Source organism: Otolemur garnettii, unplaced genomic scaffold (assembly GCF_000181295.1).
Source record: "Otolemur garnettii isolate 467f Iridium unplaced genomic scaffold, OtoGar3 scaffold00006, whole genome shotgun sequence".
Classification (NCBI taxonomy): Eukaryota; Metazoa; Chordata; class Mammalia; order Primates; family Galagidae; genus Otolemur; species Otolemur garnettii.
Genome location: NW_003852401.1, coordinates 34,866,885 through 34,888,747, shown reverse-complemented (window position 1 = coordinate 34,888,747; position 21,863 = coordinate 34,866,885). Strand labels below are relative to the sequence as shown.

At 39.9% G+C, this 21,863-nt stretch overlaps 1 protein-coding gene across 1 annotated transcript in view; it reads left to right on the top strand.

Moving 5' to 3' along the window:
• The window catches only part of PRUNE2 (prune homolog 2), a 207,727-nt gene that overhangs the window by 158,602 nt on the left and 27,262 nt on the right, over positions 1–21,863 (top strand). Inside the window, exons 9-10 of the mRNA XM_023509030.1 lie at positions 16,908–16,987; positions 20,021–20,221. Coding sequence (XP_023364798.1) covers positions 16,908–16,987; positions 20,021–20,221 — 281 coding nt within the window. The remainder of the gene's footprint in view (positions 1–16,907; positions 16,988–20,020; positions 20,222–21,863) is intronic.

Here is a 21,863-nt window from a genome sequence, read left to right as displayed (position 1 = left end):
GGCCCGGGCTGGATTCAAACCCGCCAGCTCAGGTATATGTGGCTGGCGCCTTAGCCACTTGAGCCACAGGCTCCAAGCCTGGTCTCAAACTCTTGAGCTCAAGCCATCCACCTGCTTCAGCCTCCCGAAGTGCTAAGATTATAGGTGTGAGCCATCATGCCCAGCAAGACTTGTTTCCAATTCTGAAGAAAAGCAACTGTCCTTTCACAAGAACCTCATTCTTAGCCAAACCCACTCCCAGGTGTTCCTAGTATCATCGAAGAGGGGCTTTAACTGTCAGAGACAGGAGCTATGTGAGGTGAGCGCAGGGTGTGATGGGACCTGACCCAAGTCCATGGGCAAGAGGTAGGTCACCAGGACTGAGGCATCTATGCTGAGTTTCAGAGGACAGCAAGTCTAGCAGAGCCGAGTGGGGAAGGAGAGAGGCTCAGGTTTGGGGTTAGGGCCCAGCCCTTGAAAGCCTTCTGAGCCCTGCTCTGGAGCCAGGCTCTTTCCTGGGGGCAGAGAGAACACTGAAAGGACTTAAACAAGGTGACATTGAGGTTAAGATTGAGAAGGTTTGGAGGAGGTGGAGGTAAGATTTCAGAGACACAAAGGTCACGGAGGTTTCTGCGAGTAAAAATGGACTTGAACTAAGGCATGAACATGCGAATGGAGACGAGAAAATAAGGATAATCGATAGGACAACATGGACAACTGGATTGGATGGAAATGACAGAAAAAAACAAAATATAAAAATAAATGCCAGTTTGGGGGCTTGAGTGCCCAGGTGATATGTAGACACATTCACAAGGATGGGGGAAGATATTGCTGTGTCATAAATTATCTCAAAACATAGCAGCTTAAAACAACCAACATGTATTATTTCCGGGTTTTGTGTGTCAGGAATTCAAGAGCCGATTAGTCTGGCTCAGAGTTTCTTATGAAATTGCCATCAAGACATTCTCCAGGGCTGCGACCTTCCAGCTGGAGGCTCTCCTTCCAGGAAGTCACGTGACTATTGACAGAAGGTCTTGCTTCCTTCTTAGATTTTTTTTACAGGAAGCCTCAGTTCCTTGCCACAGGGACCTCTCCACAGAACTGCTTGGGCGTCCTCGCAACGTCCTCTATAGCTGAGAGATCTAAGTGAGAGCAAAGAGGAAGCCACAGATCTTTTAGGACCTAGACTTGGAAGTCCTAGCACTGTCCCCTCTATCTGATTCTGTCCTTTAGAAGCAAATCACTAGCTACGTTCAGTTCATACGTAAAGTAAGGCGAATTAGCCTCCATCTTTTGAAGGGAATATCAGTTTGTGGACATTTCTTAAGGTCATCACAGAGATTGCAGGACGTAGCCGAGCTGTGTAGAGTAAGACATTGAATTCACTTTTGTACATGTTCAGTTTGAGATGCCTGCAAGGAATCCCAGCTGAGAACTGCAAATCCACTTCATCAGCAAGTACATGCCCTTCCCCAGTGTGAACTCATGCCATCTAATTTGATTTCTCAACAATGCACAAATTTACTGATATATTTTAAAGTTATAGAAAAATTATTAAAAGAGGATGGCATAGAACCTGCAGGCTGGAGATAGACTTCTTGTATCCTTCATTTACAACCAGGGATTGAATTATTGTCTGAACATCAAAATGGTTTCAATATTTTCTCTCACAGTCAATTAAGAAAACGATTTAAAAATTAAATGAAATCGTTTAAATAATAAAAATTTTAGAATTTCCTTCTAATCTTATTTGGTATTCCTCAACTTCCAGTGTTTATAAAGTTCAGCGTAAAAAAAATTCATACACAGAACTATTTATGCTGTATTGAGAGAGCAATTCAAGAAAATTGTTGAGGCTCAGTTGGCCTATGAATGATTTTTTTTTTTTCTACCAGCAGAGTTTTAGAATCAGACTCCAGGTGAGGAGGTTGCCTTGTGTCCTCCTCTGAAAAGAATGTATAGCTGTGATGTGTAGGGTTTTGTGAATTCTCTCAGGAAGGTAGTCTCTGGGTGAGGGCTCGATGGTTATCTTCTTTTTTTTTAAGATTGGGGTCTTGGGTCTTGCTATGTCGCCCAAGCTGGAGCACTGAGGCTATTTCCCAGGTGCTTTCATAGCACATAGCAGCCCTGAACTGCTGCTCAAGTGATCCTCCTCCCTCAGCCTCCTGAGTGCCTGGGACCACCATGCTTGCTACTGTTTGCTACTGTCATCTTTCCCTATTTTTTTTTTGAGACAGAGTCTCACTTTGTCACCCTTGGTAGAGTGCTGTAGCATCATAGCTCACAGCAACCTCAAACTCTTGGGCTCAAGTAATTCTCTTGTCTCAGCCTTCCAGATAGCTGGGACCACAGGTCCCCACCACAACACATAGCTATTTTTAGAGCCAGGGTCTCACTCTTGCTCAGGCTGATCTCAAACTCCTGAGCTCAAGCAATCCACCTCCCTCCACCTCCGAGAGTGCTAGGGTTACAGGCATGAGTCACCGCACCCGGCCTGTCATCTTTCCCTATACTTCCCTCCTTCCTTCCTCTCCCTTTAGCTGGCTGCTTTCCGGACTCTTCTCTCCACCTGACCATAGTGCTTATCTGTTCTAGAGTGAGAGAGGCCCATCTGGGTAGTGAATTGAGAGCTTGATGTCATGAACCCAAACTCCTATTGTGGGATCTCTTGTTGGTATCAGCTTGGTTAGGCTAAGGGTACAACTGCAATCTTGCCTCCTGCTTTGAGTCATTTGATAAGTACTCTGTGGTTCCCAGTGGAGCATGTACTGTTGGCTTAAATCGTGCAGCCTACTTTATCAGACAAGAATCCTCAAATGGCAATCCTCCAACCACTGGGCTCATTTATGTACTTAACAAAGGAAGGCAGGCACCTCAGGAAAGCTTTTGTTTGTTTTTTCTTTTAATCTCCATTTCTAGAGAAAGCAAATTTATCCATCCAATATATCTTACTTGACTAGAAGGAAGCCAGAAGAATTTTAGAGATTCTGACACAAAGGAAATTTCTCTTTATATAATCATTATCCCCAAAATATCTCAGCAGAACCATCCAGTATTTTTTCTAAAGAACAATTAACCCCACATCTTGAGCTATTAGTTTATTTCTTATGGAGCTGTATTTTCTAGTGGCCAATGTAAAAAATAGTTACATTTCCGAAAAGGGGTGCTGCCAGCTGCTTGGTGTCCATGCCTGTCAGTAGACATTACATCTAGAAATGTTATCTGTATGGGTGTGCCAAGTCTCGGTTCACTGCTCATTTCCTATTAAAATCTCAGGTAAGACTAATCCTACAACAATCCTATCCCTCCAGATTCAGATATATTGAAAGGATGCAAGATGGAGAATGGGCTTAAGTTTCTACCTGTTTTAACACAAGAGGGTGCATGTAACTAGGACCACAAGTTTTTCATCCATTGGTCTTCATTCTTTCCAGTGTGAGGACTGCTGTGCTACTATAATCAGCCTTCTGTGATAAAAAGCAGAAGTACCAAAAACATACAATCTGCTAATATATGTGGGAGCTGTTCTCAAATCGGAGAATCCATTTCTATCACTGTTCTTTCTCTATTTGGTGGTATTTGTTATCTCTGGGTTGGGGGGTGGGGGGGTACACAGACTTAGTATGAATAGCATTGAATCACATAGAGCATGGTTCTTTTTTTAACTCCCTAGATGGAGTTGGACCTTTAGCTAATTCAGCCCATATTACTTTCTATTAACTGAATTTGAGGCTATTTATTTTCCTCTGGGAACTTCTTTAGCTGCTTCTGTAGTGTTGGTTATTGTTTGGTGTGTTTTTTAGTCTCCAAACTATCTTTTTGTGATTTATTTCTTCTGTATAGCCCTGAAGTCAAAGAATGTAGTACATGCAATATTGATTTTTCTTGTTTCAGTAGATATGATGTATGGTCAGCTTTGATAAGTTTGAAAAAAATGTTTTTCTTTTAATTGAGTATAAACCTGTCCATTAGATCTAACTATATTATTGAATTGTCCAGATTTCCCATATTCTTGTGTATCTTTTAAAGTTAACTTATAAAATTTTGAGACATACTTTCATTGCCTTGAGCCTATATTGCTAAAAGCATATTCATAACTAAATATAACTTTATCTTTAATGATGCCTTTTCTGCCCGAAGTCTATTTTGTTTGACATGCTTTCTTGTGTTTAATATTTTCCTGATTTATCTTTTTACATCGTTATACTGTCAACACTCTGCATCATTATGTTTTAGATGTTTCCTTTTATATGCAGCCTGGCTACTTAGAGCTTACGTGACATTATTGGCTATGACAACCCCAAATCTCAGTGCTTTATTGCAACAAAGGATTAAATATTATTCTGTTTTTTTCTCTCTCTTTTTTTAAAATTTCAATAGATTTAGGGAGTACAAGTGTTTTTTGTCACGTGTACAAACTACGTACTGGTTAAGTCAGGGCTTTTAGTATACCTGCCACCAGAATAGTACATTGTACCTGACAGGTAATTTTTGATACCTCACCCTCCTCCCACCTCCTACTTCTTAGTTTCCAGGGTTCATTATACCACTTTGTCTATGTCCATATACCCATTGTTTTAAAAATTATTCTTTAATCATTATGATCTCTTTTATATTGTTATTGTTAAGTACTTTCATTGCTAATTTTTCTGTTTACTACATCTCTTGGTGAACTTTCATAGTGTTTTATCCCTAGGGTAGTTGGGGGGGGGGTCGTTTATTTATTTATTTATTTATTTTGGATGGGCTGATCTTTCAGAAGTTTTTCTTGCTCCTAAGTAGATTTCCTGTGAATCCTAGCTTGTAATAGTAAGCCCTACAAAGTGGTTTTACATTTTGTTCTTTGGGAACCCTAGGGTCCTAGATCTTCAGTGATTCTAGATGAATTATAATATTAATTTCCTACATCATTCAGGTGACATCAATTGAGACATGCTTGGCGTCTGACTAGCATCTCTACTTTTTACAGGTTGCTTTTTATTTTTTATTCAAGGTTCCATGCAGACTATACTTTCCAAGTGCCAAAGGATAGAGGATTTTTCTTCATCCCCTTTTCAGTAAGGAGAAGTTCCTTAAAGCTCAGAGACCTATTTAGAAGTTATCTCTCTTCTAGACCCAGAGGTCTCTTCTGTTGTGGGACCCTAAGTCCTGTGTCCTGTCAAAAAACCTATGGGCTACCTCTTTCTATAACAACTCTTACTATAGGAACTCTATAACAGCTTTCTATAACAACTCTTACTTCTGGTGCCTGGGGCTTTCCCCTAGCTTCTTTCAAGTATAAAAATATTAATTAATTGGGGGATTCTATTTCTTATTACATTTCTTATGCTTATAATGATCCTTGTATTTCATCTTGCCAGATAGAGCTAATACTTCCTGAAGAGAAAGGCTCAGAGTAAGATCTCAGGGGTCTGTAACTTGAAGTTAATAGCATTATTTTATTTTTATCATATTTAATTCATGCAGCTATTCATTTTAGGTGAATGATTTGAATTTTTATATAAAGGCTGAGTGTCCCCAATCCAAAATCTGATGATGCTCCCAAGTATTCGAGATATGACATGATCTTCAAAGGAAGTGCTCATTGCAGCATTTCGTGTTTTGGATTTTAGATTACGGACACTCAGCCAGCAAGTATACAATGTGAATATTCCACAATGCCCCCAAATTAGGAACTTGAAACCCTCTGGTCTAAGCATTTTAGGTAGTCAACCTGTGCACTAGTGACACAAACCTTCCTTTTGAAATAAGCTTAGTAAAATAAGTCAATTTAAAGAAAAATATTAAGTAAATTGACAAGTAATCGATGGTTATCAGAAAAACCATAAAGGTGATATTTTAATATGCAAGTTTACAGAATATATGGAAGCATTTGACGTCCATCTGAGGGTTTGTCCCCATTTATTAAAATGCTTTATGTCATAAAATGTCATTTTATGCTTTAGCAACCCAGATTAGAAGATGTGCACTATAGACACAAATCTGGGCTGAGAATGTAGAACATAGGTTACCTAAACTAAAATATAAAATTTTGAGCATAGTGTGATTCTCTTTGAAAGAAATAATAAAGGGCAGCTAAACAGTCAGAAAGGGCTGGAATGTGATGTAGCCACCAATAACCACAGTATCTCAAAACACAGCAGAAGATCATCTGTGGTTCACAGATCCAGCGAGCTTTAGTCAGGGTCTTGGAATGCAGCCTGGCAAAGCCCTCCACAGCCACCAAAGTGGGAAGAGGAGGTGACACTTACCCACGCACTTGCTCTTCCTCTGCCCAGAAGTGACATGTGCCACCTCCACTCTTTTTTGGTTAGCAAAAAAGTCACGTGGCTCCCCTAGCTTCACAGGGGGCAGTACCCCAAAAGCTGAGAACCAGAAATATTTGGTGAAAAACAATGTTACAATACTGTCCGGCAAAGAAACTACAAAACGGTTCTTATCCATCCTCTAGATGGAGACATGCAGCTAGTTCAGCCACAGTAGAATCAGCCCTCACCTGTGTGTTAGCTCCATGCCATACGGAAAACCTCAAATTAAATAGTTGCTACTGATGAATAAGGTAAAACACGGGCCTTTATGCTGGATTGACTTGTTACCTACAGATCTGAGAAGTTCCCATTATGGACATAAAACTGGCGCCCTGCTTAATCGCTGGCTATTCCATTTGGCCAATTCATTTCTACAAATATTTACAGGCCTGATAATGTGAATGTGGTTGAAGTGTTTACTAAGAGCGTGACTTTGTCCCAGGTTTGCTTCTCGGCTCTCCTGGCTCAGTATTCGCTCCATCCCAGGGGTTTCCTGACAGGCCCCCACAGCCTCTGTAATACACATGGGTGTATGAGAGTCTCTTTCCCCCGATCACCCTCAGTTCACAGCCTTCAGTGTTTTCCTTCCTCCAGTATGTGCCAACGCTGGCTTTCTGGCCCCTTCTTCCACAGGGTTTCTGCTTTGTGTTGAAAAGGAAGATTGCAAGATTCTCTAACAGCCATGAATTGAAGAGCATTTCTAGTCTCTAGAGATTTGTGCAGTAATGAAATTATCCTTTATCTGAGCCAATATCCAAATTATAGTAATCTTAATTATGTTTTGTCCAACCATAATACATAGGTCCATTAAACCACTGCTGCTGGTATTAGAAGTGAAGGCTATGTAATACCTTATTCAGACAATGCCTGTGGAATTTACAAAGTACTTCGTTTGTAATGTATTTTATTGTCCACAGTCACTGTGATGTTGACTATTATCTCCATTTAAAAATCACAAAAATGGTCAATGAATATTCTTGAGTTAATCAACTTCCCAGCTTCTTGGTACTAGCAATAGAACTGTCACTCAGAACCATAACCTCAGACCTAAGACTCTTTCTGTTATTTTATGATGTTGCCCATAACTCACAAGCATTTTTAAAAGCCTACAAAATTTAAGCTGATACCATCTATTTTAAAATTATTCATGTTTATTTTGAGGTTAAAGCTTGCACCCTATATGCTTTGTCAGGCTGGTAGAAATCTGATATCTTTATTATTTTTGTTAAAGTTGACTTTTAGGCAGAGAACTAGAGATAAAATGTGAATGTACACTTAAGATACTGTGTAGGTACACTTGAATTCTACTGCTATTAATAGCAGCATTTTTATTTATTTATTTATTGGAGGTGTGGTCTCACTCTGTCACCCAGGGTAGAGTGCCCTGGTGTCATAGCTCACAGCAATCTCAAACTCTTGGGTTTGAGTGATCCTCTTGCCTTAGCCTCCTGAGTAGCTGAGACTACAGATGCCAGCTATAGCACTCGGCTAGTTTTTCTTTTTTAGTAGAGACAAGGTCTTGTGCTTGCTCAGGCTGGTCTCGAACCCTGAACTCAAACAATCCACCCGCCTCAGCCTCCCAAAGTACTAGGATTACAGGCGTGAGCCACCACGCCCACCAGGCAATAGTAGCATTTTGCTACTTAACAAGTACTAAGGTTTGATGTCTAGGAGATTACACAAGATGACTTTAAATGACAGGGGTCATTGTAAGGAAATCCGGAATACTGCAGCAGCATGGGAAACCCATATGTCCATCCCTATAGGTCCCAGGATTTCCAAAACTGGGGCCTGGCACAGGTCTTCACTTTGCTCATGTCTCCCACCTCTGTTGCTGAACAACTTGGTTTACTCCCATCTAGCATAGGATGCCCCGGTTTGGCACATGTTATCTAGTTCCTGATGATACATTATAGCCTTACTTACCCGCCAACATATATCGCTCAGTGTTTTCCAACCGGGGTTCAGATATAGTTTTAAAGAACCCCCAGGATCTAAACCACAGAAAGGATATGGAGGAAAAATAGATACTGAGCTTTTAGGAGTGTGGGAGGTTGGCTGGCAAGGACACAGGCACGAGGGGAGCAGCGCCGAGCTGTTAGAGATAGTGTTCATTGTTTTAACCCCGTCATCCCATCTCCACCATCAGAATAAGGCTGGTCTATTTTGTTCCTCTAAGGCAGTGATTTTCAACACACTGTGTGCCCTGAGACCATCTTAGGTATGCAGCGAAATTTTTTTGTTAATTTTTTTTTATTGTTAGGGATTCATTGAGGGTACAGAAACAAGGTTATACGGATTGCATTTGTTAGGTAAAGTCTCTCTTATAATTGTGTCTTCTCCCCAAAGGTGTGTCACACACTGAGACCCCCACACCCCTCCCTTCCCTCTCTCTTCTCTTCCTTTCTCCCACCTCCTCCCTCCTTCTCTCTCTCTCTGCTCTCCCCTTCCCCCACTCCCCACCATGTACTAGGTCATGAATTGTCAAAATTGAGTACATAGGATTCATGCTTCTCCATTCTTGTGATGCTTTACTAAGAATAATGTGTTCCACTTCCATCCAGGTTAATGCAAAGGATGTAAAGTCTCCATCTTTTCTACTGGCTGAATAGTATTCCTTGGTGTACATATACCACAGCTTGTTAATCCATTCCTGGGTTGGTGGGCATTTAGGTTGTTTCCACATTTTGGTGATTGTAAATTGAGCTGCAATAAACAGTCTAGTGCAAGTGTCTTTATGGTAGAAGGATTTTTTTCCTTCTGGGTAGATGCCCAGTAATGGGATTGCAGGATCAAATAGGAGGTCTAGCTTGAGCTCTTTGCGGGTTCTCCATACTTCCTTCCAAAAAGGTTGTATTAGTTTGCAGTCCCACCAACAGTGTAAAAGTGTTCCTTTCTCTCCACATCCATGCCAGCATCTGCAGTTTTGAGATTTTGTGATGTGGGCCATTCTCTCTGGGGTTAGATGGTATCTCAGGGTGGTTTTGATTTGCATTTCTCTAATAATTAGGGATGATGGGCATTTTTTCATGTTTGCTAGCCATTCGTCTGTCTTCTTTAGAGAGGGTTCTGTACATGTCTCTTGCCCATTGATATATGGGATTGTTGGCTTTTTTCATAATTTGAGTTCTCTATAGATCCTAGTTATCAAGCTTTTGTCAAGTTCAAAATATTTAAATATCCTTTCCCATTGTGTAGGTTTTCTATTTGCTTTAGTTGTTGTCTTCTTAGCTGTACAGAAGCTTTTCAGTTTAGTTAGTCCCATTTGTTTATTTCTGTTGTTGTTGGAATTGCAATGGCAGTCTTCTTCATGAAGTCTTTCCCCAGGCCAATATCTTCCAGTGTTTTTCCTATGCTTTCTTTGAGGATTTTTGTCATTTCATGCCTTAAATTTAGATCTTTTATCCATCTTGAATCAATTTTTATGAGTGGAGAAAGGTGCAGGTCCAGGTTCAGTCTCTTACATGTGGTTATCCAGTTCTCCCAGCACCAGTTATTGAATAGGGATTCTTTCCCCCAGTGTATGTTCTTGTTTGGTTTAGCAAAGATTAGGTAGCTGTAAGATGTTGGTTTCATTTCCTGGTTTTCTAGTCGATTCCAAATGTCTGTGTCTCTATTTTTGTGCTAGTACCATGCTGTTTTGACAACTATGGCCTTGTAGTATAGCCTCAAGTCTGGTATGCTGATGCCCCCACCTTTGTTTTTATTCCTAAAAACAGCCTTAGTGATATGGGTTTTTTTATTATTCTATACAAAATGAAGAATTATGTTTTCCAAGTCTTGAAAGTATGATGTTGGTATTTTAATAAGGATGGCATTGAATCTGTATATTGCTTTGGGAAGTATAGACATTTTAACAACGTTGATTCTTCCCATCCATGAGCATGATATGTTCTTTCATTTATTAATATCCTCTGCTATTTCTTTTTTTAGGGTTTCATAATTTTCTTTATAGAGGTCCTTCACCTCTTTTGTTAGGTATATTCCTAGGTATTTCATTTTTTTTTGAAACTATGGCAAAGGGAGTTGTGTCCTTAGCCTGTCATCTTGGCTGTTATTGGCATATACAAAGGCAACTGACTTGTGGACATTGATTTTATATCCTGAGACATTACTGCATTTTTTGATGACTTCCAAGAGTCTTGTGCTTGAGTCTTTGGAGTTCTCTAAGTATAAGATCATATTGTCAGCTCGGCACCTGTGGCTCGAGTGGCTAGGGTGCCAGCCACATACACCTGAGGTGGCAGGTTCAAATCCAGCCTGGGCCTGCTCAACAATAATGATAGCTACAGCCAAAAAAATAGCTGGGCATTGTGGCAGGCGCCTTTGGTCCCAGCTACTTGGGAGGCTGAGGTGGGAGACTCGCTTGAGCCCAGGGGTTGGAGGTTACTGTGAGCTGTGATGCCATGGCACTCTACCCAGGGGAACAGTTTAAGACTCTGTCTCAAAAAAAAAAAAAGATCATATTGTCAGCAAACAGGGAGAGTTTGACCTCTGCTCCCATTTGGATGCCCTTTATTTCCTTCTCTTGTCTAATTGTATTAGATAGAACTTCCAGCACTATGTTGAATAATGACAACAGAGGACATCCTTGTCTGGTTCCAGTTCTAAGAGGAAAAGCTTTCAGTTTTACTGCATTCAGTATATTAGCTGTGAGTTTGTCATAGATATCTTCAATCAGTTTAAGAAATGTGTCACCTATGCCTATACTCTTCAGTCTTCTAATTAGAAAAGGATGCTGGATTTTATCAAATGCTTTTTCTGCATCTATTGAGAGGCTCATATGGTCTTTGTTTTTGCTTCTGTTGATACAATCAATAATGTTTATGGACTTGCATGTGTTAAACCAGCCTTGCATCCCTGTGATGAAACCTACTTGATTGTGAAGTATGACTTTTTTTTTTTTATGATAAGCAGTAATCTATTGGCTAGGATTTTGTTGAGAATTTTTGAATTTATATTTATTAGTGAAATTGGTCTGAAGTTCTCTTTTTTAGTTGGATCTTTCCCTGGTTTGGTATCAGGGTGATGTTTGCTTCATAGAACATGTCGAGGATGATTCCTTCCTTCCCAATTTTTTGTAATAATTTCTGCAATATAAGAATAAGCTCTTCTTTGAAAGTTTGATAGAATTCGGTATGAAGCCATCCTGACCAAGGCATTTTTTGTTGTTGGGAGATTTTTTATTGTTTCTTTGATCTCAGTCTTGAAATCTATCTGTTTGGGAGCTCTTGTTCTTCCTAGCTAAGTCCAGGGAGAGGATGTGATTCCAAATATTGATCCATTTCCTTCACATTGTCAAATTTCTGCGCATAGAGTGTCTTGTAGTATTCAGAGATAATCTTTTTGTATCTCTGTGGCATCAGCTGTTATTTCCCCTTTATCACTTCTGATTGAGTTCACTAGAGATTTTACTTTTTTATTTCTAGTTAATCTGGCCAAAGGTTTATCTATTTTATTTATTTTTTCAAAAAGCCAACTCCTTGTTTCATTAATTTTCTGAATGATTCTGTTGTTTTCAATTTCATTAATCTGACTGAATTTCAGATATTTTGTTTCTTCTGCTGGGTTTAAGCTTAGACTGATATTCTTTTTCTAATTCCATAAGATGGCTTGTGAATTTGTTGATGCTCTCTCTTTCTGTTTTTCAGCTATAGTCATCTAAACAGATACATTTTCCTCTCAGGACTGCTTTTGCTGTATCCCACAGTTTTTGGTAGCTTGTGTCTTCATTGTTGTTATGTCAAGGAAGTTAATGATTTCCTCTTTTATTTCTTCCTGCACCTAACTGTCATAAGGTTGTTTCATTTCCATACCTTTGTGTGGGATTGAATGTTTTTGTTGAAGTTGAGTTCCACCTTTAATGCCTTGTGGTCTGAGAAGATACAAGGTAAAATTTCAGTTCTTTTGATTCTGTTGAGGTTTGTTTTGTGTCCTAGGATATGATCAATTTTAGAGAATGTGCCATGAGGCAATGAGAGGAATGTATATTCTTTCGCTTTGGAATGAAGTGTTCTATCTACATCTGTCAAGCACAGTTGTTCTAGGGTCTCATTTAAGTCCCTTATATCTTTGCTTAATTTCTGTTTAGAGGATCTGTTCAGCTTAGTAAGAGGAGTATTAAAGTCCCCTGTTATTATGGTGTTATAGGATATCATATTGTTCAGAATAATTAAGGTCTGTTTCAAGAATCTGGGAGCAGGGGCAGCGCCTGTGGCTCAAAGGAGTAAGGCACTGGCTCCATATGCTGGAGTTGGAGGGTTCAAACCCAGCCCCAGCCAAAAACTGCGAAAAAAAAAGAATCTGGGAGCATTGAAGTTGGGTGCATAAATATTTAGAATTGAAATGTCTTCTTCTTGCATTTTTCCCTTGACCAATATGAAGTGTCCATCTTTGTCTTTTTGAATGTAGTTGGTTTAAATCCACTTGTATCTGAAAATAAGATTGCAACCCCTCTTTTTTTTTCTGAATTCTGTTTGCCTGAATAATTGTCTTCTAATCCTTAACTCTGAGTTTTAATTTGTCTTTTGAAGCTAGGTGTGTTTCCTGCAGACAGCAAATGGATGGCTTATGTTTTTTAATTCAATCAGCCAGTCTATGCCTCTTTAGGGGGAATTAAGCCACTTATTGAGGGGGAATTAAGCCATTGAGGGGGAATTAAGCCATTAAACCACTTTAGGGGGAATTAAGCCATTTATTGAGATAATTGGTAAGTGTGATATCATTCTATTCATCTTATTTTGTGAAAGTCTGTTACTTAGTTTTATCTTTTGCATCATTGTGGAAATTAGGTTCTGTTCTTTAATTGCTGAGTGTTTACTTTGCTGGTGGTGCATTGTGATGGTCAGTGTGTAGAACAGGTTCAAGTATTTCCGTAGAGCTGGTCTTGTTATGGCAAATTTCCTCAATGTTTGCATATCAGTAAAAGATTTGATTTCTGTGTCAATTTTAAAGCTTAGCTTATCAGGATATAAAATTCTGGGCTGGAAATTGTTTTGTTTAAGTAGATTAAAGGTAGATGACCATTGTCTTCTAGCTTGAAAAGTTTCATTAGAGAAGTCTGCAGTCACCCTGATGGATTTACTCCTGTAGGTCAATTGGTGCTTACTCCTGGCAGCTTGCAAAATCTTTTCTTTTATCTTGACTTTGGACAGCTCATCACAATGTGTCTTGGAGAAGCTCTATTTCAGTTGAGGTGACCTGGGGTCTAATATCTCTCTGAAAGGAGTGTGTCAGAATCTTTGATGATATTTGGGAAATTTTTATTTATAATATTCTCTAGTATTGCTTCCATTCCTCTGGGGCATTCTTCTTCCCCTTCTGAGATACCTATAACTCCCATAACTCTATCAGTGAACGCTCTGCTTTCTCTCTTTTTTTCTGCCATTTTAACTGAGCTATCTCAAGAGCTTTGTCCTCTACCTCTGAGATTTTCTTCTGCATGGTCTAATCTGTTGTTGATACTTTCTATTGCATCTTTAAGTTCCTTAATTGACTGCTTCAATTCCTTCAGCTCTGCTATATCCTTTCTAAATTCTTTATATTGTTCATCTCTTATTTGATTCTGTTTTTGGATTTCCTTTTGGTTATTTTCCACTTTCTCAGCAATTTCCTTCATTGTTTTCATCATCTGTATTTTAAATTCCCCTTCTGTCATTTCTAACATGTCTTTACAGGTGGAATCCTCTGTAGTAACTACCTCACTGTTCCTTGCGGGGGTTGCTCTGGACTGATTTTTCATGTTGCCAGGATTTTTCTGCTGATTCTTCCTTATGAGCATTTTCTTTTATCTGATTCCTTGCCCTAATTTTCCTTTCACTTCCTCTTGCTCTTTAGTTACTGTGCCTCTGGCCTAAGGTTTTGGTACATGACTAAAAGGATGAGGAGATTGAAGAGCAAGAAGGGAATAAAAAATTTAAGAAAAGAAAAATGAAAAAGGAGAGGGGGTGAGTAAAAGGGAATATTGACAAAAGAAGAGAGGCACAGATAGAGGGAGACAGGAGTAATAAAGGTGTACAGTAGGGTACTTTGACCCACACCTTCAACCCCCCCAAACTCTGGGGCTGCTGGGTTGAGTGGTTCTCTTTGCCAGTCTGAGCAGATACAGTACCCCACCTCCACTAAATAGAGAGGAGAGACAAAAATACTATAAATCAAACCAAAACAAACAAACAGAAAACCTTACAGGATAAAATTGGAAGAAAAACCAAATAAGAGAGGCAGAAACACTAGCAAGAATACAGTTCTTATTATTAAAGAAGGCAACAATGGAAAATTATATAAAATTATATAAACTAGAAAATTATATAAAATTATATAAACTAGAAAAATGAAGAAAGAAAAGGAAAAAAAGAAAAAATCTACGGAAAAAATGCTGAAATTTAAAAAAAAGCAAACCCAAAGCAGTATATATATCTTGCTGAATGTCGTCTGGGCAACAGGTTATCTTCTGGGGTATGAGATGCTAATCACAATGCTGATACGGCTGTATGGGATGGAGATTGGAGGCCTCTGCTGATTTCTTTGCCCTCAAACCCTGCAGGGTTGAGAGCCTGAATCTCTCCTCAGCCCACTTAAACAAAACACTTTAAACCATTAACCTTGGCTAAGCAGAAGCTTTCCCAGGAAAGTACTTGTCACTGGGATCTCTCCTGAAGTGGCTGTCTGCTTATCTGGTGTGCCAAAACCAGCCTCACTCTATGCCCCTGAGGGCCCAGGTTGAAACACAGCCCTCCCACTGCCAAACACTGAAAGCTCTGCTCTTCCCCACCATCACAGTCCTGGCCTTTGGTGCTGCTCACAGTTGCTAGACCATTCTCCCAGCCCAACCCTCACTCTGCGACCCTGAGGGTGGAGCCTGCAGGAGCAGTTCTCCAACACTGGCTTTGGCAGGTGGCCCACAGCTGAACAATGTTAGCTCCATTCTGGCCTAGCAGCTCAGTCCCAAACCCTGGGCAACGCTTAAAGTCACCCACACTGTTGCCCAAGTCCAAAAAAAAAAAAAAAACCCACAGGAAAGGCCTTCCCTGTCTGCAATCTCATTGCTATTGTAGTTACAGCTGTGGCAGCCTCAGACCAATGGCAACCACTTGCCACTTCTCCTCTGCTTTTGTCCTCCTCCTGGGGTCCAGAAGTCTCTTGCTGTCTCCCTGCATCCCCCCAAGGGATGTTTCTGGGCAGAGCCACAAGCCAGAGATGCCTGGAGTCCTCTCTCCCCAATCTCACTGCTCCTGGCTGCAAAGTACTCAGCTGCCATCTTGCTCCCTCTGTAGCAATTTTTTTAAAAGATTATTTATTAACTAATTTTCTAAAGAAGTTCAAAGGACAGTATCAACATAATTTAAGTATGCCATGGAAGTTTAACTATAGGTTCAAGTGTGCCATGAGATTAAAAAAAATAAAGGTTGAAAAACACTGCCTATAGCCTCTACATTCAGTAGACACTCAATATGTTTGTTGAGTAAATGAAGCAAATGCAGTTATTTCTAGAGGAATAGAATTTTTTTTTCATCATAGTGCTTTATTGGCAGGAGGGGATTTGACTTGGATCCTGGAGAAATTGATCAAACTCCAAATGTTTGGTAGACCCAGACTGACGCGGATGAAAGTCTCAGTAAGAGAGGGAAAGACAAACTAAATTTAGAACTTTGATGTAAATGTTCATTATGTTTCAATTTAGATTAGTTCCTACATCAAGATTCACCCTAGATGAGCAAAATTACATAGAAGCTACCAAGAAGAAAAGTAAATTATCATGGTAGAAGGGGATTTACCCAACAAGGGCCAGGGCATGAAAATAAGATAATTCACTGTGAACACTTGGTCAGCTTCCTAGAAGAGAATATAGGTTTGTCACAATTTTCTTTGCTATTTTCCTATTTAGCTATGCTTTTTTTGAATGGGTTAATATAAATGGTCTTGGGCTTAACGTTGATTAGCGACAAGAGATGGTAAGTCATCGCCAGAACTATCTTCACCTATGTATATCCACAATGAATCTTTACATGTTCAAAAGAAAAAGACCAAAAATAGCATCAGTGCATGCCTGCTCAGGAATTTTAGGCATGTTACTTTGATAGCTTAATCTTTCCACAACTCAGTGAGGCAGGTGGTATATCCCTAGTTTACATATAATAAAGTGAGATCAGCAGAGTATGCCTTCCTCTGCCCATGGCAAGTTAAGATTTAAGATGCTCAGATTTATGTGTACAGAGGGCAAGAGAGAAATATAGACTCAAGTCTGTCTTTGCAGCACATATATTGACACTCTCATTGAAAAAAAAAATACTCAGTGTCCCCCAAATTATATTTTACTACTTGTTTGTGTTTGCTATTTCTGAATTTTCTACTTGGCATGTGTTTACTTCTATGAACCTGCAGGAGGAGTGACTTGACTTAAGTAAGTGGAACTGGTGTGTGTGATTCTCATTCATGGTACTACAGAAAGTCTTTGTTCTAATTTGGGGCCACTTGTAGTGGATCTGTCAGTACACACACATCGTTTATTTCAAGTGAGTTGAAATTGTGACCCTGGAATTTGTGGGTTTCTTTTTGGAAAAAAAAAAAAAAAAGGAGGTCCCACACAATATTTTTACACTCTTTGCTTTGCTTTGTTCCCAGACTATCATCAGAGGATGTAGGAATGGACATCGCCTTTGAGGAGGGAATGCTGAGTCCTGGTGCTGCAGACATGAGGCCTGGTAAGGGGAACATCAGTTCATTTCCGTCAGTGATATTCTATATCTAAACACGATCATTATGCAGTGAGAGAACTCTTTCCTCTGCATCCACCTTGTGATTGCCGTGATAAAAGTGATGAGGGGGAATAAATGTGTGAGAGGAAGGTGTTAGGCTGCACTGGGTTAATTTTAGAGTTGGCTTGAATACTGATGCTCACCCGCGTGGGCCACAGTTATCTCCTGGACCACACAGCCTTATCTGCCAATGTTTTTAGCTCCTATGATAATTGGCCACCGTGTATTGTAATACCAAATCCTGACCAGTGGCTGACTTCACAAATTTACGTACAATTGTGAGAATGTTTAAAATTGGAAATGTGATCATCAAGAATGTTCAGTACCTTAACAATAAAAAACAACAACAAAAACCCACCCTGGAAGAGTTTATAATCCAAGACATGCACAAAAAAGTAGTTTTTTAATTTCACTTGCAACCTACACACCTCTCACTTTATTAGCAGGTCACTCTCTTGCACTGCACCAAGTCCCGTATCCTACCAACATCCTGAATCATGGCATTCTCAGCCACGCCTAGAATGGGGTAGGAAGAATGAAGGCAATTACATTTGTTTTCTGTTCTAGTATTTAAAATGCATTCTTTAAAATTCTAGTCTTGTGGCTGGGCGCTGTGGCTCACACCTGTAATCCTAGCACTCTGGGAGGCCAAGGTGGGTGGATCACTTGAGCTCAGGAGTTCAAGACCATTCTGAGCAAGAGTGAGACCCCCGTCTCTACTAAAATAGAAAATCAGCCAGGCGTTGTGGTGGGCACCTGTAGTCCTAGCTACTCCAGAGGCTGAGGCAAGAGGATTGCTTGAGCCCAGGAGTTTGAGGTTGCTATGAACTATGATGCCAAGGCACTCTACCCAGGGCTACAGAGTGGGGCTCTGTCTCAAAAAAATAAAATAAAGTACTAGTCATGTAACATAATTATTCTTAACTGTTCTCTGACCAAATAGGCACCATGATAACTGTATGTCTATCCCAATCTTCAAGTTCATAAGCACTTTCAAACAGTAAAAGCAGTAAGGCTATGGTTATTTTATCTGGTAAGCAGCTAGCCACATGTGGCTGTTCAAGTTCATTAAAACTAAAAATAAATTTTAAAAATTCTGTTCTTTGGTAGCATCAGCCATCTTTCAAGTGTTCAATGGCCGTAAGTACATTTCCATCTTCACAAGAAATGTGTTTTGGGTATCACTGCTCTGAGAATTCCTGTAATATAGAAACCTCATGTCTTTCAAGCTTATGGATCAATAGAAAGGTATTTTGGTTTTTGGTGTTTTTCCCAGATAATACATAAAAACATTATGTGGAACTCAATTTGGGTAATGTTCCACACAGAAAAGAAAAATCTTAATGACAAAAGAACAATGACAATTTCCTTAGGACAAGGCCAGAGTTGGAATTCCAGAGTTGAGGACTATACCAGATGACCTTCAAAATACTTTGTGGTGGAGAATCCTATCATTTCCGTTTTTGAATAAGGACAACAAACTGTTTTCTCACACAGAACACTCCTATGACGAATATATAGGGGCTTTTCCTCACACACCAATTCTCTAGTGGACACCAACGGAGGGTCCTGTAATTTAGTTCCCTTCTGACACTGTCTATCTCAGGAGATTCCAAGGGTTTTAGGAGCTCAGTTCCCTGAACCAGGGCTAAAGACCAATCATATTTCTTATTGTACTGTATTAGGTCATCTCTCCACTCTTATTTAGTTGGAATAAACATGATTAAAAGTGACTTCACCAGCTCTGCTATTAAACAAAAGAAAAGGCCCTTGAGCCACAAGATCCACACCACAGTAGGGCAGGGCCTGACCTTGGCAGGGTCACCACTATGTTACAGGAACCAGTGTCAAGCAATATTGGCACTACTTGTGTGGGTTCAAAGAATGTGACCTGGGAGGATACTTTAGATTTTATTTAAAAAAAAAAAAAATCAAACCCCAAAATACTAGCAGGACAGGCAAGAGAAGTTCACTAAAGATCATCTACAGAGTTGTCAGGACCAGAAGAGAAGAATTTGGGGAGTGTCTATGAACATGACCAATTTCTTAACCTCCATTCCAGAGGAGCAAAGTCAAGATGAACCATTAGAAAATACAGTCAGCCCTTCGTATCCATAGTTCCTGCATCCATCGATTCAAGCAACTGCAAATTGAAAATATATATTTTTAAATTTTATCTGTACTAAACATGTACAGATTTGCTTTTCTTGTTGTTATTCCCTAAACAACATGGTATAATATTTTATATAGCATTGACATTGCAGTGCCTGGGTTATATGCAAACACTATACCATTTTACATCAGGAACCTGAATGTCCTCGAATTTTGGTATTTGTGGTGGAGGTGGGGAGGGATATTTTCGAACCCGACACCCACTGATACTGAGGGACTACTGTATATGTAAGCTTAACTGCTATTCTTGTGCAATATACCTCATAAAAATTCAACTCAGTGTTATAGCAATGTCAGGTTCTCAAACCTGAACAGGGAAGTTCTAAGAACTTATTTTCTACCCATTTAAGCAATAGTTCCCATTTCCTGTTTGCACATGGCCATGACTGATGGGGCCTGCGGGAGGCAGCACTGAGGCCTGCTGGCAAGAAAGGCCTGAATCCCATATAAAGACTTTTTTTGGTGGGTCTGCTTTTGCTGAAAGGGTCTTAAGAATATTTTTCACGGGAGCCCAAACCCACCCTTGGCAGTGATATATATGCAGATTGAGTATCCCTTATCTGCAATGCTTGGGATGAGAAGGATTTTGGTTTTTGATTTTGGATTTTTTTCAAGTTTTTGGGATATTCATACTGGTTGAATATCCCAAATTTGAAACTCTGAAATCTGAAATGCCCAATGAAGATTTTCTTTCAGCATCATGTTGTTATTCAAAAATTTCAGATTTTGGAGCACTTGGGATTATCAGATTTAGGATACTCAACCTTTGGTCTAATACTGGATGTTGCTGTTCTTTTTCTCATTTAGAACCTCCTAATTCTCTGGATCTTAATGGCAGTCATCCTCGGCGAATCAAGCTCACAGCCCCAAATATCAATCTTTCTCTGGACCAGAGTGAAGGATCTATCCTCTCTGATGATAACCTGGACAGTCCCGATGAAATTGACATCAACGTGGATGAGCTGGACACCCCTGATGAAGCAGATTCTTTTGACTACACTGGCCATGGTAAGTCGCTAATTTGGCAAGGCCAAAGTGAAGTCATACGTGAATGATTATCCCAGTGGTTTTAAGAACAAACCTCCCATTTTTGTACCAGTGGATACTTCCTGTGATTTCTGGAAGCTTCTGTTTGTATCTCAGGTCATAGGTGGCCATAAGTTTAGAGTTTGATGGAGCAAGTATAGTTCAGAGGTCATATATAGCTGCAATCCCCAACCATTACCAGTCCATACCCTTTTAAGAACTAGGTCACACAGCAGGAGTGAGCAGTGGGCAAGTCAGAAAAGCTTCATCTGTGTTTACAGCTGTTCCTCATTGCTCACATCACCACCTGAGCTCCACTTCTCATCCCACCAGCAGCGGCATTATATTCTCATAGGAGTGTAACCTTACTGTAAACAGAGCACACAAGGGATGTGGATTGTGTACTCCTTATGAGAATCTAACGCCCCTCCACTCCATTCATGGAAAAATTGTCTTCCGTGAGACCAGTCCCTGGTGCCAAAAAGGTTGGGGAATGCTAATAAACCATGGCTCTTTCTCCACACCCCTACTCTGTGCCAGGCCTGTGCTAGGAAGAAGGGGTGAGGGAAGGCTGTCACATGCTCTGTTGTAAGAAAACTGGGACTGGTTTCTGCAGAAAGAAAATGTAATCTGGAAGATAAAATTTGAAAAGAAGTGATCAGGGCTTGCCAGTTTCTTGTACAAGCTCCCAGTGTCTGGAGTGTTCTTACCCTCAGAGCCTTTCATGACTGGCTCCTCTATGTTCAGACCTTATTCTGATATAACCTCCTCAGAGGGGCCTTCCTTGACTTCTGCAATCAAAGATGCTGTCTACCTTCCCTCATCTAGTCTCTCTCCATCCCAGTAGTCATTTTAGTTTCCATGGAGCACTAATGAAATCGTGTTATTCAACTGTTTGCTTGTTTGTTTATAGTCTTTCTCTCCCCACTGGCATGTACCGTGTTTCCCCAAAAATAAGACCTAAATAAGCCCTAGCAGGATTTCTATACATTTGTTAAATATAAGCCCTACCCTGATAATAAGCCCTAGTGATGGGCGTGGCTATGCAGATACGCTGCATAGCCACGCTATGCATTTCAGCACAGAGAGGAAGGCATCCCCTGAAAATAAGCCCTTGTATGTCTTCTTGAGAAAAAATAAATATAAGACAGTATCTTATTTGGGGGGAAACACGGTATGCTCCATAAGAACTTCATTATGTTTGATGCTACATTTCTGAGAAAGTAGGAAAAAAAAGGGCTGGAATAGGTGGAGTATGAGGATAAAAAGGAAGAAAATTACAAGTTACCAGATTCAAGAGAGAGACTCCTAATGTAAACATTAGCCTCATTTTAATTTGTTCTCTTACCCAGTAGAATTTGTTTTGTTAGGCATAAATTTTGCACATTTGTTTTGAAAAATGGCATCATATAGTTTCTGTTTCAGTCGGCACCAAGGGAGCTTTCTCTGGATTACAATATTTGATAGTAGGTTCATTTGTTGTAAAAATTCATCTAGTCTTCAAAAGCAGTACAATTGCACAACAATGCCCTGACTTTTAGAGTCATGCTAATTCCAGAAGCTCTACTCATAAAATGTAATTAGAAAATCAGGAAGTTCATCAGATTAGCTCATTAATTCAACC